The sequence below is a fragment of the Hemiscyllium ocellatum genome, chromosome 3 (assembly GCF_020745735.1).
Source record: "Hemiscyllium ocellatum isolate sHemOce1 chromosome 3, sHemOce1.pat.X.cur, whole genome shotgun sequence".
NCBI lineage: Eukaryota > Metazoa > Chordata > Chondrichthyes > Orectolobiformes > Hemiscylliidae > Hemiscyllium > Hemiscyllium ocellatum.
The window spans coordinates 111,314,582-111,332,817 of record NC_083403.1 but is presented as its reverse complement, the minus strand read 5'-3'; the positions used below and the strand labels follow the sequence as shown (position 1 = coordinate 111,332,817).

The window sequence follows — 18,236 nt, the reverse complement described above, 5'->3', positions numbered from 1 at the left end:
TTTAGCTCATCTGCAGCTGAAATTCTCATTTAGTGCTAGATTCTAATATTACAGTGCACTCCTAGCTGGCCTCCCACACTAATTGCTGCAAACTGTCCACCTAAACCCACCTGGTGGAAACAAAAAATATCACACACCCGTGAGGTGTCCCATAAAAGAGGTCTCTTCCTCAGTAACCACTTTTACGCAGTGGGAAAGTAACTGCAAATGACTGCCTTTGTTTTACAGGATACCAAAGCAGAATGTACTTTGTAGGGGACTTAAGAAGTGCTATTTGCCCTATTGGAATGATTAGAGTTTAACTTAAAAGGTCAAACACTGCTCCAGTTGCCTGTGAACCCACAGTTTAAAGACCTCACTATACAAATGACAGCCTTAAACCCCTGCTCTCAGCCCACAGCCCAAACACTTCATTCAATTGCTTTTCGGCAGCTATACATATGAAAGTGCAGACACGGGCTCATGCTTCCCATTACCCGTAGGCAAAAGCCTCAATGCCATTCATGCCTACTGACAATACATCTCCATTTGTAGCCGGCAGACATCACAGACACACGTGTATGGGCAAATTCCAGCAGCCATCTTGTGCATGTTGAGAACAGATACTCCATTCTTATCTTTTACAGCCGTTGGTCCCATTGATTTAGCATCAAACATCAAATAATTAATTTTACGAACAAGCCTGAAGAAAATCATGAGTGGAAGCAAGAGAATCTCTTAAAATCTCAAAGTAGTCTAATAATTTTTACTTACTTGGGACATTAATGGCTATCTTTTCTCCACGCCTGTGCCGAATATTCCTTGTCAAAGTGCTGAAGAAAACAAATCCAAAAAGATGAAACTGAAATGGGATCATGAAAATATTTGTACATAAATTACTAAGTCCCTGAACTATGTATTTTTGAATTTCATAAAATTCTAGTGCAAAAATTAGCTCATTTCAATGCTGTTCAAGAGAAAGCAAGCCAGGAGTCAAAATGCATACAATTTGAGAAAGAGAACTCAGTTTGAAGCAATCAAATAGAGACTTTGAAGGAGGGAATGATATTGTACTCTTCTGGAGATATTCAAATTGAGATTAACTATATTTTGAATATAATGATTCAGAGACCAATAAAATGCATTGAAGAGGATAATATTTGCTTTATATGGCAATTTAAAATCAGAGATATTTCCAACTTCAGATTAGCTTTTGGTGGGAATATGTACACTGTATTCGAAAAACAAAGAAACAGTTAAAGTTCAACACTAAAATCCGTAAGCATATAGCCATGCTGGTGTCTCACCCCACACAAGGGCCTGACCTTGTCCTCACCACTCCCAGGCCGCCCGCTCTCACCACCTTACAGCCGGCTTCTGCTCTTGCCTTAAGGCTGCTTATTGGCGTTCACCTGCAGCCCCCTCGGGCTGCCTCCAACACGAACAGCTGCCGGATCTCGCTGCTGGCAGCATCGGGCTGCACTTTCCTGGTCACATCACCTGCTGCCCTAGGCTGCATGTTCCTGATCTTGCCACAGGTCATTGACTCTCACCTTGCTACCCCAGACTGCCTCCAACTTGGGAGCAGTTGCCCGTTGTTGCTGCTGGCCATTTTGGGCAGCACGTTCCTGCTCTCACCGCCGCTCAAGATGATGCCATTGACATTGGGGACCTCTCTCACTGCCACATTGGGCTTGCCCTCCCCACTATGCAAACTCACCTCAAATATGTGGTCAGTAAATTAAACTAAAAAAACAAAGTAGCGAAAGGAGGGAATAGTAGCAAAAGCAGATGCGCAGGTGAGCTCCAAGCAGGAACCCACATGCTGCACTGCTACACAGCAGTCATCTTGATGAAGTTCAGAGGCAGGATACAAGAATAAATTCTGTTAAAGCTTTACACAGCATATGTTAGCTCTCTGCAGATGTATTGTGTTTATTTCCATGCACCACAATTTAGGAAAGACGTCAACATTATGGAGTGGATGCTGAAAAATTATTTCAGTCCTGGAATCTAAAAAGCAGAAATAATTAGATTCCCTACAGTAAGAAAACAGACCCATCAGCCCAACAAGTCCACACCGGTCCTCCAAAGAGTCACTCACCCAGACCTGTTCTCCAACCCTGTATTTATCCCTGACTAATGCACCTAACACTACGGGCAATTTAGCACGGCCAATTCACCTGACCTGCACATCTTTGGATTGTGAGAGAAAACCTACACAGACATGGGAGAATGTGCAAACTCCACACAGTCATCTGAAGTGGGAACAGGTGATTTGTTAAGAATGTGCAAAATTTTGAGGACCTTTTTAAGCAGCTTATGAATTTGCTTTCCACTGAGCAATGGATCTGCAACCAAAAAAATGGATTTGAATTCACTACATTTTAAAAGTTTCACAAATGCACTGTCAAAATGGAAGCAAAATTCAATAATAAACTTCAAAAGGTGGTTTGGAGAAATCCTTGGGGGAGAAAACACCACCATTTAGAGTAGTATATGGGGGATTACTTCACCAGAATGACACAGGCCCTTCTGTCCTGTAAGATTAGATAATTTGTGCAAAATGACGACTTACATTAGCTATCCAATACATCTTTTTCCCTTATGATTTACTGCTCCCCCAAATATAGTTAGATAACCCTTAAAATCCGAACGAGGTTTATTTTAAAACTTTCCAAAGCAACATCAAGCTGTAGTCTTCCTGAATGTGCAAAAATACACCAAGGATTTCCCTCATAAGAGTAATGTAGAGCAGTGTTGTTACAACCAAACAAAATTTTAAGCAGCAAAAAGAGAGCTCCAATAATAATTCAGCACTAATTGGTGCTTCCTCCACATACCAGGTAATACCAAATTTTAAAAGAAAGATGGTATTGCCCAAGAGCTTTCATGCAAGGTGAACACCACATTACTGCCTATAGAAGAAGCCACACTTGACTAAACAATATAGGAAAGCTGCCCTGGTATGGGAGACTGCAGCACTGTTTAGAATATGAAAAGTATCACTGAAATGCAGAGAAAACAGATAAGCTAGATAGTTTAGTACCAAAGCATGCTGAACAATTCAGAGTTTTAAAGTTGAGAATTGACATTACAGGAAAAATTCACCGGTGACTAAACAGTTTGGTCTTCACAGAGCTACCTCAATATTGATATCATTTGGCAACTACTTGGTCATAAAATTTTTGCACTCTAAACAAACTTAACTGAAATGGAAAAATATGTAAACACACTTTCAAATGTGGGTGGCAGAGGTCCATCTCAGACATTTATATCGTGGTGCTGTGTTGCACAAGTGCTTAAACAAGGAGGAAGGCTATCAAATTAAAACTTCACTGTGATACAGTATGATCTATATACATATTGACATCACCTTATTGTACTAAAAATACAGGCACATTTACAATAATAGCCACAATTTTGTTCACAATCAGGATAGTTGCCAACTCACCTAAATCTTGGATGTTTGTTAATTGCTTCATCAGGGAAAAACAGTGATTTAGATGCTCCACTTTCAACAGGTTTCGGCTCATATACAGGTTGTGTGAACTGATGACATCCCAGTCTGGAAAATATTTTTTCCTCAAATGAATTTAGAAACTCGCAAAAACATACAGAACAACATCTAATCTCTCTTCTCTACCACCAAGTAGTAGTGATAGTATTGCTCCTGTCATAACCACTTAACACATGAAACAGTTCACTACGGTGACTTTTTGGATGAAGCAGGTTGTGTTGAGGAAAAGGTTAAGTAGGATAAACATGAACCTTGCTCATTCTTCTAAAATCTACTGAGTAATTTTATTGAACCATTTAAAATTTGAGGAGCTTTACATGGTAGATGAGACAATATTCCCCTCATGGGGAATCAAAATTAGGAGGCACAGTTTTAAAACTAGTCTCCCAGTTAAGGCAGAAGTGAGGAGGAATTTCTTCACTGAAAAGGGTCATTAGTCTTTGGAATCCTATTGGACAGACAGCAGTGGAGGGTGCACCATGGGACAAATTAGAACAGAGTCAAACAGATTTCTGATTGACAAATGAGTGGAGGGTTAATGTGGGGCATGCTGAAAAGTACAGGCAAACAAATGCTTCTCCCTAGATCAGCCATTACCTGACTGAATGGTGGTGCAGACACGAAGGGGTAAAATAACCTAATTCTGCTCCTATTTCGTATGATAAGAGATCAGTGAGAGCTAAAGTTTGTATGCAATTGAAGAATCTCCACAGCAATGTTTCTAAAATATGAAATTGAATATGAATTCTTTGTTCAGACATTCGCATTGTATTAAGTAGTTATGGGTGTGTTGTACCTTTAAGATAGTTGAAAAGCTAGCAAGGACTTAGAGAAGCAGTGAGTTCGGAACAAGGTAACAATCTAACATTTGGTCGAAACAGCTAGAGTTGGATTGCCATAAGACAAAAACAAATTCAAATTTAGCAAGTTTAAATTATGGACGTAGGTTTGCTCGCGGAGCTGGAAGGTTTGTTTACAGACATTTCGTCACCCTACTAGGTAACATCTTCAGTAGGGTGATGAAAAGTCTGGAAATGAACCTTCCAGCTCAGTGAGCAAACCTATATCCAGAACCTCAACCTGAGCTACAAATCTTCTCAAAACTTGTCAAGTTTAAATTAAGCCCCAAGTTACCAAACTCTAAACAAGTTTGAATTTAGTACTTTTATAATATTAAAATCAAATCGAATGATCTGACATTTTGGGATATAAATATCAGACATTAAACAGTTAGCCAGAGCCGCAAAAAAAAACTGCCAAAAGACCAACAGATATATGCTGCTCTGAGCAGTACCTGTCTGGAGAAGGAGTTTGCACAGAAAAAACATCAAAACGGACCTGGAGAGAGAATCTACAGAGGAAGCTTAGCAAAGCAGACTGGTTTTGAAACGGGATTATTTTTCTATAAATTGTAAATCAGGATTTTTTCAAAAATTGGGCTATTCTTGTTGGGTGGAGGAGGTAAATGATATGTTTGAGAGAAAACAGTTTTAAATAGTTGTTAGTCATTATTTTAAGCCTAATAGAGAATATTAAAGTTGTCAATTTTTAAAATGACTTTTGAGACAGTTCCTTGCATCCTGAATTTTAACAGATTACATCACAGGGTGAATCTTCTGTGTTATTGGTTTTAGTTAGCAGGAGTTTACCCAGTGTCATAACAATTATTACGAGCAGATCTGTGACATTAAATTATTTGTGCTGAAAAATCTGTTGCTGGAAAACGCAGCAGGTCAGGCAGCATGCAAGGAGCAGGAGAATCGACAATTCGGGCATAAGCCCTTCTTCAGGAATATTGTGTGTGTTTATCCAACTAAGACAATATTTCATGAAATGTGCTCTGCAGCACCACCCATAGGCCACATTGTACAAATACATTCTAATAGCTATTGATAATTCAATTGTAAATAGAGTTTTCCTGTAACACTAATTGTGTTCCAGCAAAACCTCGCTTAGAGAAGCACATAATATAAATAATGGGGCCTATGGGAAAAGTGGGGTTAGAGGCAGACTAACAAAAATACATTCAATCGTTCAAATAAAAATACCAAAAAAAGTCTAACACAAAAGTATAGCACAGCCTGAATGAGGCACAAGCCATATTTATCAAGTAAATTTAACATAGGACCTTGTAAAAATATTGTTAATGCACGGACAGTGGGTCATCATGATGTATAAAGGTAGACGCCCTCAATCCTTTCCAGTGTTATTGCCTTTCTTGTGTTCACCAGCTGCCATTTTATTAGCAGGATGCTTCTTGCTACATTGTTGTCACTATGCCTCTCCATTTTTTCACAAAAGGGATAATCCAGTATTGAATCTTTCACAAAAAGCTGTTCCATGTATTTCTCAGAAGGCTGCTCGGTTGGCAGCTGACATCGGTGCATGCACAAAACAGCATGAAGACCAGAGCAGATATCAGCGCATGCGCAGAACAAAGCATACAAAAAGTGATCACAACTGGAATCATGCTCTTGCGAACAGAGGTACATGTTCTCGAAAATACTGTTCCTTAATTCCTTAATGACATTATAAGCAAACACTATGCCAGAACATGTGTTCTGTGAACTACCTGTAGTTATATGGACAATTGAAATCCAGAGCAAAATGTCACAGAAGCATAGAGGTACACAATGCAAAAACTAGCCCTTCAGCCCAACTCACCCATGCCAACCAGGTTTTCTAAACTGAACTAATTTGCCTGTGTTTACCTCTAAGCCTTTCCTAATCATGTTCCTGTTGAGATGCCTGTTAAATGTAGTCATTGCACCTGTCTCTAGTGTAACCAAGTATTGTGTGGGGTTGGACAGTGTAAAGACCATATCTTTTTAGACCAGTATTTTTGATTCAACAAGGAAAATGACAGTTTTAAAACAAGAATTGTGGAAAAGATTACTTCACTTTTTTGTTTAGGAAGACAAGCTAACTGTTTTATTTTAACATAAAAAGAGTTGTGTTTTCATTGAGTGCCCTAAATGTGGTCAGCAAAAAGTTTGTTTGAGGAAGTTATTGAAGAGGAATTGTTTTTATTCAGTAAATCAGCTAAGTGGTTGTTATTAAGATCATATAAAAAAGGTATAAAGTGAAATGGCTAGTTAATTTAGAAATGTTACTATCGAGCAGGATCTGACAGATGGGTGACTGTCAGGAAAGAACATATTTCAAAAGACTCTGGCATCTATTTGTCTATCAAATAGATGTTGCATTTTTGAAATATTTGAAGGGGATAGTCTGAGGAAAATGGCAGGGCCAGTTATGGACATTTGGAACAATTCTTAAGCAGTGATTGACAAAATTTAATAGGATTATTGTTGTACAGGACATAGACAGGCAATTCTGCAGCTGTCAGCATAAATTTAGGTTGTTAAAGGTGAGATTGAGATGCCAGGAATTATTGTACGCATTGGTAGAAATGTCATTTCAAACAGAAAAGATTAAAGCAATATAGAGTGAATTTAAGAGGCTAGGTAGAAGATTAAAAAAAACCTTAAAAAGTAGCATTTTCCAGTTTACTTCCAATGCCAACCTCAAATGAGGGAAGGAACAAAAGTTAAAAAGGAGATTTAAAAAAAAAATCAATGACTGAAGAGCTGGTGCATTGTTCAGGAATTTAGGTTTTTGAATAATTAGAAAAGTCTTTAGAGATAGAAATGACTGTTCAAAAAGGATGGGTCTAATCTAACCTGCAAAGAGACTAATATCTTACCAGGGAAGTTTGCTCATTCTATACTGATTGAGGGTGAATGGAGGAATTCAAGTGGAAGGACTGATGGAATAGGTTGAACGTAAGGAGAGCAGGTCAATGAGAAAAGAAAGATGAGAGAATGTAGTAACTCTGAAGAACTACATTGCATTTATTTTAACATAAAGGGGTAGTTCGGGTAAGGCCGATGAACCTAGGGCATGTTTAAGAACATTGGATTGGGATGTCAATGCTATTACAGAAACTTGGCTGAGAGATGGACAAGACTGGCAGTTCAATGTTCTGAGTTTTAGATGCTGTAGGAAGGATAGAAAAGCAGGCAAGGATGGAGGGGGCATGGATTTTTGATTAAAGAATATATTACTGCTGTAACTAAGAAAGATGTTTCTGAAAAATTGCCCAGTGAAAATATGGGCAGAATATACAAATAAGGAAGGAAAGATCACTGATGGGATTGTACTATAGGTACTCAACAGTAAGAGAGAAATAGGGAAACATATGTAGAGAGACCTCATATCTAAGAATAATAACCTTGTAATAATGGGGGATTTTAAGTTTCCCAAACATTGACTGGGACTACCATAGGGTTAAAGGTTTGACTGAGCACATTTGACAAATTTTTCACCAAAAAAAAATGCTCTTGATCAATGCATGGATGCTCCTACCAGGAGGAAGATTAGACCTTCACTTGGGTGATAAAGCAGGGCAAGTGACTGAGGTGTCAGCAAGGGAACACTTGGGTCTAGTGATCATAATTCTATTAGTTTCAAAGTGATTATGAAAAAGGGTAAGCCTTCCATAAAAGTTAAAATTTTAACTGGAGTAAGGCAAATTTTATTGGGAAGAGACAAGAACTTTCAAAAATTGATTGGAGTAGATAGTTTGCAAGTGAAAAGGCATCTGACAAGTGGGAGGTGTTCAAGAGTGTGGTAACAAGACTTCAGTAACAAGGGTTCAGAGGCACTTCATTCCTGTTAGACTGAAGGGCAAAGTGGTAAGATTTAAGGAACAAATGGGTGACTAAAGATAGAGATTCTAGTCAAGATTAAAAGAGAACATTTTAGATATAGACAACTTGGTTCTATTGAATCTCAATCAATAAAGAGTATAGGGGCATTCTTGAGAGAAATCAGGAAGGCAGAGGATAACATTGGCATAGTAGGATAATGCAAAGAAATTCTACAAATAACTTCAGAGCGAGAGGGTAACTAGAAAGAGGGCAGGGCCTTAAGGTCTCTTAAAGATCAAAAGGTGGTCATCTTTGTGTTCAACCCCAGGAGATAGGAGAGATACTAATGAATGTTTTCCATCAGCTTTTACTGTGGAGAAAGAAATACAGTCGAGAGAATGCAAAGAAATAAACTTTATTTTTAAAATGGTTCACATTACAGAAGAGGATGTTCGGGAACGTAAAGGTGGCTTAAATCTTCGAGACCTGATCTAACGTATCCCAGAATGCTGGGGGAAATGAGGAAATTACGAGACCTCTTGCAGAAATATTTGCATCAGCTATAACTACGGGTGAGGTGCCCGATGACTGGAGGGTGGCTAATGTTGTACTTTGGTTTAAGAAAGGGTGTAAAGGAGAAACTGAGGAACTATAAACCTGACAGCCTGACTTCAGTTGCGGATAAATTGTTGGAGGTGAATTTATGGATATTTTAGAGGCACAAAAACAGATTAGGGACAGTCAGCATGGTTTTGTGCTAGGAAAATAGTGTCTCACGAACTTGATTGCTCAAAGAACTCAAAGTACCAAAAAGGTTGACGACGGCACAGCCACAATTGTTGTTATTTGGATTTTAGTAAAGCCTTTGAAAAGGTTCCACATGGTAGTAAAAAGTTAGGTCACATAGGATTCAGGATGAGCTTGCCAATTAGCTTAACTGCAGGTTTGCCTTTTGGAATGGAGACTTATGATCTGCACTGTTCCACAGGGATTGGCTCTGGGTCCAATTTTGTTTGTCATTTATATAATGATTTGGAACAAGAATACATAAGTCATAGTTAATAAGTTTGTGGATGACAAAATTGATGGCATATTAGACAGTGAAGAAGATTTTCTAGGATTAGAGAGATCTTGATCAAATGGGTCAATGCAATGAAAAATGGCAGATGGAGTTGAATTTGGATAAAACAGAGGTATTGCATTTTGGTACTACAAACAAGGACAGGGCTTATACAATTAATGATAGGGCCTTAGGTAGTGCTGTTGAACACAGGCACCTAAGGGTACAGGCACATAGTTCTTTGGAGTTTGTGTCAAATACAGACAGGGGTTTAAAAAAAAGCATTTGGTACACTTGCCTTCAGTCTTTTGAGTACAGGAGTTGAGAAATCACATTGAAGTTGTACAGGACTTTTGAGGCCTCTTCTGGAATACTGTGTCCAGTTCTGGTCACCCAGTTATATGAACGATATTATCAAGCTATATAGAGGGTTCAGAAGACATTTAGCAGGATGTTGCCAGGTTATGGAAGGTTTGAGTTAGGAAGAAAGGCAGACTTTCTTTTCCCCACTGGAGTTTAGGAGGATGATAGAGCTGGTGGTAGTTGTGTTTTCCCTAAGTTTTTGGAGGCGTGGGGAGAGAAATGAAGGAAGCATTTTTAAAAAGGTGAGGGGGTGAGGGATATTTAAAAAAAAATAGACTGAGTGACAATCTCTATTTAATATAAACACAGCAGGGTGGTTTGACTGTGGAATGAACTTCCTTTTGAAGTAGTGGATGTGGGTACAATCCAAAAGATTTGTATGAATGGATGTGTGAACAGGAAAGGTTTGGAGGGATATGGGTCAAGAGCAGGCAGGTGGCGTTAGTTTAGTTTGGGATTATGTTCAGCACGGACTGGTTGGACCGAAAGGGTCTGTTTCCATGCTGTCTGACTCTATTCCCCGATGAAGGGCATTTGCCAGAAACATTCATTCTCCTGCTCCTTGGATGCTGCCTGGCCTGCTGTGCTTTTCCAGCACCACACTCACGACTATTTGCTAAGTACTGTTTGATATGTAATTTAAGTAGTAGGGGGAAGGTTAACAAGGGACCACGTATGAAGGGAGACTCAGCTAGCAACAAATCACTGATTAGCCTATGGAATGGTGACCAGAGTGTTTGATCTGAAGCAAATCAGCTGTGAAGCAAACAATTTATTTCCCCTGAAGTTGCAGTATGCAGTGGCTTTTGGCAAGTCAGACCGACATTTTAAATGTAAATCAGTGACTTCTAAAAGAAAGTGAAAATCCTTGGAAAATGAATATCAAACAGTAACAAATCCCAAGTTGTCTCAGTTAACCCTGTAGACAGGAACTATTGAACAGCCTTCCCAATCTTCCCTTCTCCATAACACCACTTCCTTGTAGCAGTTTTGTGCCTGCATATATGTACTGCAGGAGGTTTATAACTGGGTTAAAGTATTAGCTAGTATAGAGAGTTTATGTTTACCTGTAGCTCCAGTCACGTCCTATGTTCCCCAGAAGAGGGCAGTGTACTGTAAGATTCAATGCAACATTGCACAGAAAGTCTGCGCTTTGAGTGCAAAGCAGTAATCATTCATCACTGAGCTAGCTTATCATTTAAATGTTGAGTAGTAAGTTTGGATTTTGCTCATAAATGAGCTTTATAAATACTCAGTTTTGATAAGCTAGAATCTATACCAGATAGCAGGTGCATCTTAGCAAGACCATTGATATCCTGAGGAAGTTATGCTACTATGATAGAGCAGGGTTTAAAGAAAGCAAAAAAGAAAGACAAAACAAAAAAAGGCAAGTACCGAATAAGGTCAGAGCTTAAATAATGTTTAAAAAAGTTAGAATTATTTAGAAACAAATGTTGATTAGTTGAAAGCATAAACGGAGGTAAATGGATAGAATTTAATTGCCATATGGAGAAAAGAGATGTGACTGATATTCTTTTTCACAGAATCCGTACAGTGTGGAAACTGACCATTTAGCCCAGCAAATACACACTGACCCTCCGAAGAGCATCCTACCCAGACTCATTCCCATGCCCTGCCACTTTACATTCCCCTGTTTAATTCACTGAACCTACACATCCCTGAACACTACGGACAATTTAGCATGGCCAATTCAACTAACCTGCATATCTTTGGATTGTGGGAGGAAACCGGAGCACCCAGAGGAAACCCTGGCAGACACTGGGAGAATGTCTGTGTGGAACTTGTATAGTTGCCCAGTTCTGGAATCAAACCAGGGTCCCTGGCACTGTGAGGCAGCAGTGCTAACCACTGAGCCACTGTGCTACCCCACAATTACCATGTGTATACACTATTTTAGGAAGGATAGGCAAAGAAGAGAGGGTGGTGAGTTGCATTTTTAATAAATGATAACACCAGTACGTGAGTAAGGAAGGATCTTGGATTGAAGGATCAAGATATACTCATTTTGGGCAGATAGTGAAGAAATTACAAGAGGCAAACATGGTTGGAAATGCTCACAGGCAAACAGTACTGGTAACAATGCCATGGCAATCAGGGAGTTATGAGATCCATGTAACATACATGATGTATGGTCAGAGGGGATTTAAAATTTACAAAGGACAGGGTAAACCTAATCAGATCAAATGTTAGGGACACCTGCAGCAACACTTTGAAGAATCATCTAGAAGCCAGGGTATTTTGGATTTGTTATTATGCATTGACAAAAGGTTAAATTAATAACTTTGCAATAAAAAAATTTGCAAAGTAGTAACCATAATATGATAGCATCTTAATGTGACAAAGCATTCTGAAAACTAGGGCCTTAAAGCTGAACAAGGGAAATTACCAAGTTATGAGTTGGCTATGGTCAACAGGGAAAATGCAGTCAAAAGATCTGACAGTAGACAAATAGCTGGTATTTAAAATATTGATAAATATTGTACAATATCTAAAACTTCAAGAAGAGCACAAACACCCAACTGCAGCTAACAAAAATAACTACATTAGATCAAAGGAGTGGCCTACGAAAAATGCCAGAAAGAAAAATGGCAAGCCTGAGGTTTAGAAATAGTTTAGAACTCAGAAGAGAAGTAAGAAGTTAATAAACAACTTAAGGAGAGCATGACTGGAAGCTTGCAAGATAAAAAGCAGACTAAATGCTGCTTTATGTGTCTCTTCTATCTCACACTTATGTACCTACTACAATTGAAAACAGGAGAATTTACAGTGGAGAACATGAAAATCAGCAGACAAATTAAACAATTATTTCACAGAAGGTGACAGAAAAAACAACTCTCAGAAACACTAATCAACTAAAGTGGTAAGAAATGGTAACAAGTTATTCATAAAGACATAGTAATTGAAAAGTTCACTGGATTGAACACTAATAAAGCCTTGGACCAGATGAGCTTGTGTATGGGAAGAGCTAGCTTAGAGATGGATGCTTGGGTGATTATCTGGCAAACTTCCATAGATTAAGCAAAGGTTTCCGCACACTTGATAGTATATAATAACCCCACTCGTTCCTTTGAAAAAAAAGGGCGAGAAAAGGAGAACTATAATCTTGGAGAAATCTTTATTTATGAAAATGTGATAACTGGTCTCTTGGAAATAAATAGTAAAATAGCAGTCAAAATAGACTCCTGAAAGGGAAATCAAGATCATTCCTCTCTGCAAGAAAGTTGCCCCATAAGTCTCTTTTATATCTTTCCCCTCTCATCCTCAACCTATGCCCTCTAATTCTGGACTCCTTCACCCCAGGGAAAATCTATTGTTTATTCATCTTTTCCATGCTCCTTATGATTTTATAAACCTCTATAAAGGTTACCCCTCAGTCTCCGACACAGTTGGTAAAACAGCCCCAGCCTATTCAACTTCTCCCTATAGCTCAAATCCTCCAACCCTGGCAAGAGCTACCAGAGGTGGTGGAGGCTCATACGATTGCAGCATTTAAAAGGCATCTGGATGAGTATAGGGATAGGAATGGTTTGGAAAGATAGTGGCCGGGTGCTGGCAGATGGGACTAGATTGGGTTGGGCTATCTGTTTGGCATGGACGAGTTGGACAGAAGGATCTGTTTCCGTGCTGTACATCTCTATGACTCTATATTTGACAAAGCTGCTGAAAATGTTTGAGCATGTTACTTGCTGAGGACAAGAGTCAACCACCTTTTTGGGTCTGGAGTCAGATGTCGACCAAACCAGATAAGGACAACAGTTTTCATCCCTAAAAAGGATATTAGTGGGCTTCCCACCTTGCCAAAACAATCAACAATGGTTTCATGAAAATGTTTTTCACCATATGCCAGATTTTCAGTGAAATAAAAGTTCCACCGTCTGTTCTGGCAGGTTTGAACCCAACTCCCCAGAACACCGCCTGAGCGTCTGGAGTAACAGTCAAAGGTAACACCACTCAACCATTGCCTCCCCCTATTAAAAATGTACCAAGAGGATCAGTGCTGGAACAACCACTGTTCTCAAACTATAAATTTTTTTTGGTGTGAAGAAAGCAATAGAAAGATTTCCAAATTTGTTAAAAGCACAAAACTGGTTGGGAATATAATTTGAGACAGACTAAGAGGTCTTATGTGGGTTTAGACAGGTTAACTGAATGGGTAATAAAATGGGAATTGGAATATAATGTGAATAGATGCAGAGTTATCCGCTGCGGTAGAAAATAAAGAGAATACTTCTTAAATAGTGTGGCTGACCAAAAAGGACCTGGTTGTCCTTGTTCATGACCTACTAAGGGCTACCATTCAAGGACAAAAATCAATACATTAGATAAATTTTATTCTGGACTAGAATACAAACTGATTGGAGTACAAAAATGCACATATACAGCCTTGAGGCACAGCAGACTAATCCTTAGGAACGCAAACTTGTCCTACAAGAAATGGAAGAAACTGAATCATTTTTCTCCCCCCAAAAGTTTCATAAATGCGAGGCAATCGAACTGAAATTTAAAATTCCTACAAGGTGTTAAAAAGTGGATATAGACAAAAGGTTTCCCTTGCTTGCTGACTGAAGAACATAATCTCAGGTGGGAAAACATGCAGACTACAAGGTTGAGATGAAAAGGAGTTACTTCACTCAGGAGGGAGGTGAATTCTCTACCCCAGAAGGCTGTGATCGCTCAACCATCAAATATGTTCAAAATGAAAAGCATCCAATACATTTGTGGAGACAAGGGAATGGAAAGGAGATGGCCTGGGAAAGTAGCTTTGAGGCAGATGATCAGCCACAATCTTACTGAATGGCAGAGCATATATGACCAAGAGAATGGCCTATATCTTTCCATATGTTATCCTTCCACCATTTTCAGTGGGATAGGACAGTGAGGTACCCCTTGCATGTTACTGCAATTAATCATAAAGTTAAACAAACTTAGGTCACGAATCAAGTGTGAGCAATTACAATGACCCGTCTCAATATGCATGACAAAAATCTATAGCTTTTTTTTCCTTCTCAAGACTGCAAGTGGGTGGGTGGGTGGGGGGGGGGGGGGGGGGAAAATCAGATCACATTTTACCCCTTACAATCACCACCACTATTTGCACATTCACAGCCAACTTCACTCATGCTGTTACTCCTTGGTGCAGCATGCTGGAAACCAAACCCCACTATTCTCAGTCATAAAGTTAAATATTTCATAAGAATATGCAAATTTCCCCAAAGTACCTGTCCTTTTGACCCCAGGTTGATAGAAAGCTTGACCAGGTTTCAGTACTTAAATAACCATTTAGTACGAATAAACAGACCCTAGCTACAGGTAAACAATGAACATGACATATAAAGTTTTAATTAGTAGAGTTTTAAGTTCTTATAAACACTCTTACACACAAAGGAAGAAAAAGACCAGAGGATACTGAAAAGAAAACTAGGAAAGAAATTCAGTGGTCTCCAATCACAGGGACTGCTGAGTTGATTCTTGTGCTATCTGATTACTGTTTCTTGGTCTTCTTCCCTGGATGCTTTCATTGGTTTGCAAGGAGATGCAGGATGACGGTTATATGCTTTTCAAAAAAAAAAGTCTGACTTATTCTTTAAAAAGTCACAGCTTACAACAACTGAAGAATAAACTGGATTTCTTCAGCCTTAAAATGGGTTTTGCTGCACAGAACAGAGCTGGTGGAGATTGGAAGGCTTCCCCCAAAATGATTCACATTCTCAAGGTGTTCAGGAATCTTGAAACCTTCACATAACTGTCAGGCAGAAGGCCACTGTCATCAAAAATTGGTAATTACTCCACAGACCAGTTATTCATTATGGGCTGAAACTCCATTTGTACACATGTTTGTTCAAGCATCGTTTCCAGCTCATCTGCAAGCTATGCGCAAATGGCACTTGCAGTATCAGGTTACATGCTTTGAAGAGCTGATGTAATCCACATTTTTTAAAAAAATTCCCTATTTAAGTCCACAATTAAAATTGCAAAATAAAATATCATGGTCTATGCACAAAAAAGGTCTACTTCATTAAGTGTGTCTTTGTTCTCTCCCAAAGCAAAAAAAAAGTGTTTTTTAATCACTGGGCAATTATTGCAATTTTACTGTATTAAACACACTCAACATACTACCAATTGCGAAATTTTTTGACTTCTGAAGGTCACAGCAAACCAGATCTTGCCTCAGGCTATAAGCTAATACAGATTTATTAATAGATAAGTAAACAGGAGCAAAGCCAGGCTGTAGGGTTTGTCATATAGAGAATGACTTCTATGCAGCAAACATTTTATTAACCAGCACCTATGAGACCATGCGCGTGCAGGTAATTAAATATTCTGGTTGATCAAGAGGTCCACATAATATGAAATCACACTAAGTAATAGAAACATAATGCTGGGGTACATACATCACTGATGAAGCTGAAAATGTGTTGCTGGAAAAGCGCAGGTCAGGAAGCATCCAAGGAGCAGGAGATTCGACGTTTCGAGCATAAGCCCTTCTTCAGGAAGTTTCCTGAAGAAAGGCTTATGCCCGAAACGTCAAATCTCCTGCTCCTTGGATGCTGCCTGACCTGCTGCGCTTTTCCAGCAACACATTTTCAGCTCTGATCTCCAGCATCTGCAGACCTCACTTTCTCCTCCTATATACATCACTGAGTCATATACTTTATTTATATCATGAATGACTTAAACAAAAACAAATTTAGTTAAGGCAAACTTATCAGCCGAGAGCCTTCTCACTTGCACCCTCAATTGAGAACTGAATTGCAATAATGCAGTAAACGTCTGGTATTTGAGGAACATAATTTTTGCTGGTTTATCATAGTGACAGTTAAAACAATTTGCTGTATTAAAAAACATTGAAAAACTGATCCAAACATAAGCCAAAAACAAATCCCTCAAAAATTTTAAGCAGACCATTTGTTTACTTTAGAGATCCTGTGCCTCAATTGCACAGCGAGGCATGACCAGAGGCAAATGTATATCAGATTACCAGAACTCCACTGAAATTCATCCAAAAATCAAATGCCTGTTTATGAAAATTGTATTGTGTTGTCAAACAAGATGTGCAATACAAAGGGACATTTGCTGAACAGATGGTATGCACTTGCAATCAGCAAACTTCATTAATGAAGCATAAAATCTCTTCAACATTAATTAGTATCAAATGCTTGTGAATGGAAAAATAATACAAACCATATTATTAATAATCTTTGTTATACTTCATATGAATAGGAAAAAGATAACTCAGTCACCTGGGGAAAGCAGTGATGGTGCAGATAGTCTCATTTGCTTTCAATAAGAAAGACACTTCTTGTCGACGAAACTTCATGTTTGCTTCCACAGTGTTGAAATCTGCCATTGTTCCTCCATACGGCTGCCCTGGAGTACCTTCAATCATGTAGCTGCCATATTCAGGCCTCCAAAGAGTAGGATGGCTTTTTGTAAAACAAAAAAGGTAAATGAATGTGTCTCAGATTATAGACTTGAGCTCACTTTTGTTTTTGAAGATGATCACCAGAGTGGTTAACTGCATTTATGGCATAGAAAAGTGTAAGTTCAAGCCAATCATCAAAGATTGTAAATAGATCAGGAGAAAGAAAGAAGAAGAAGAAGAAGGAGAAAGAAAGAAGAAGAAGAAGGAGAAGGAGAAAGAAAGAAGAAGGAGAAAGAAAGAAGGAAAAAAAAAGAGGCAAACCATGAGTTATTTATCACCTGAAAAGAACTGCATAGTTTGTAATTATTTCAACAGCTAGTAAAATAGGTCTATTCACATTGATGAACTGCCTTAGAAAGTTGCATTATATTCACTAATATTTTTGAATATCTTCACAGCATTGACATGAAGTACAAATAATTTATTAGGGTCATAGAGATGTACAGCACGGAAATAGACCCATCAGTCCATCTCATCCATGTCGACCACATATCCCAATCCCATCTAGCGCCACTTGCCAGCACCCGGCCTCTGCCCTTAGACCCTACCCCTCCAATCGTAAACAACCGCCTCAACATGTCTATCTTCCCCCCCACTCCAACATTACCCTCACAACGCACAGCCCTCAAATCCCTCTGCTCCAAATTCCGACCTCACCATCAAACCAGCAGATAAAGGGGGCGCAGTGGTAGTCTGACACACTGACCTCTATACCGCTGAAGCCAGACGCCAAATTGAGGACACCTCTTCCTACCGCCCCATCGACCATGACCCCACCCACCATCACCAAACCATCATCTCCTAGACCATACAGAACCTCATCACCTCAGGTGATCTTTCCGCCCCCCCCCCCCCCCCCCCCGCACTGCCCGGTTCTACCTCCTTCCCAAGATCCACAAGCCTGAACACCCTGGCCGACCCATTACCTCAGCATGCTCCTGCCCCACTGAACTCATTTCTACCTACCTCGACACTGCCCTATCTTCCTTAGTCCAGGAACTGCCCGCATATGTTCAAGACACCACCCACACCCTCCAAGACTTCAGTTTCCCTAGCCCCCAACCCCTCATCTTCACCATGGATATCCAATCCCTCTACACCTCCATCCACCATGACCAGGGCCTCCAAGCCCTCCGTTTCTTCCTTTCCTGACGTCCCCAACAGTACCCTTCCACCAACACTCATTCGTTTGGCCGAACTGGTCCTCACCCTTAATTT

At 39.4% G+C, this 18,236-nt stretch overlaps 1 protein-coding gene across 1 annotated transcript in view; it reads right to left on the bottom strand.

The window, feature by feature from the left end:
* Positions 1–18,236, bottom strand: part of gclc (glutamate-cysteine ligase, catalytic subunit) — a 72,550-nt gene that overhangs the window by 37,803 nt on the left and 16,511 nt on the right. Inside the window, exons 4-6 of the mRNA XM_060821587.1 lie at positions 16,837–17,019; positions 3,434–3,547; positions 754–812 (exon numbers count right to left, since the gene is read on the bottom strand). Coding sequence (XP_060677570.1) covers positions 754–812; positions 3,434–3,547; positions 16,837–17,019 — 356 coding nt within the window. The remainder of the gene's footprint in view (positions 1–753; positions 813–3,433; positions 3,548–16,836; positions 17,020–18,236) is intronic.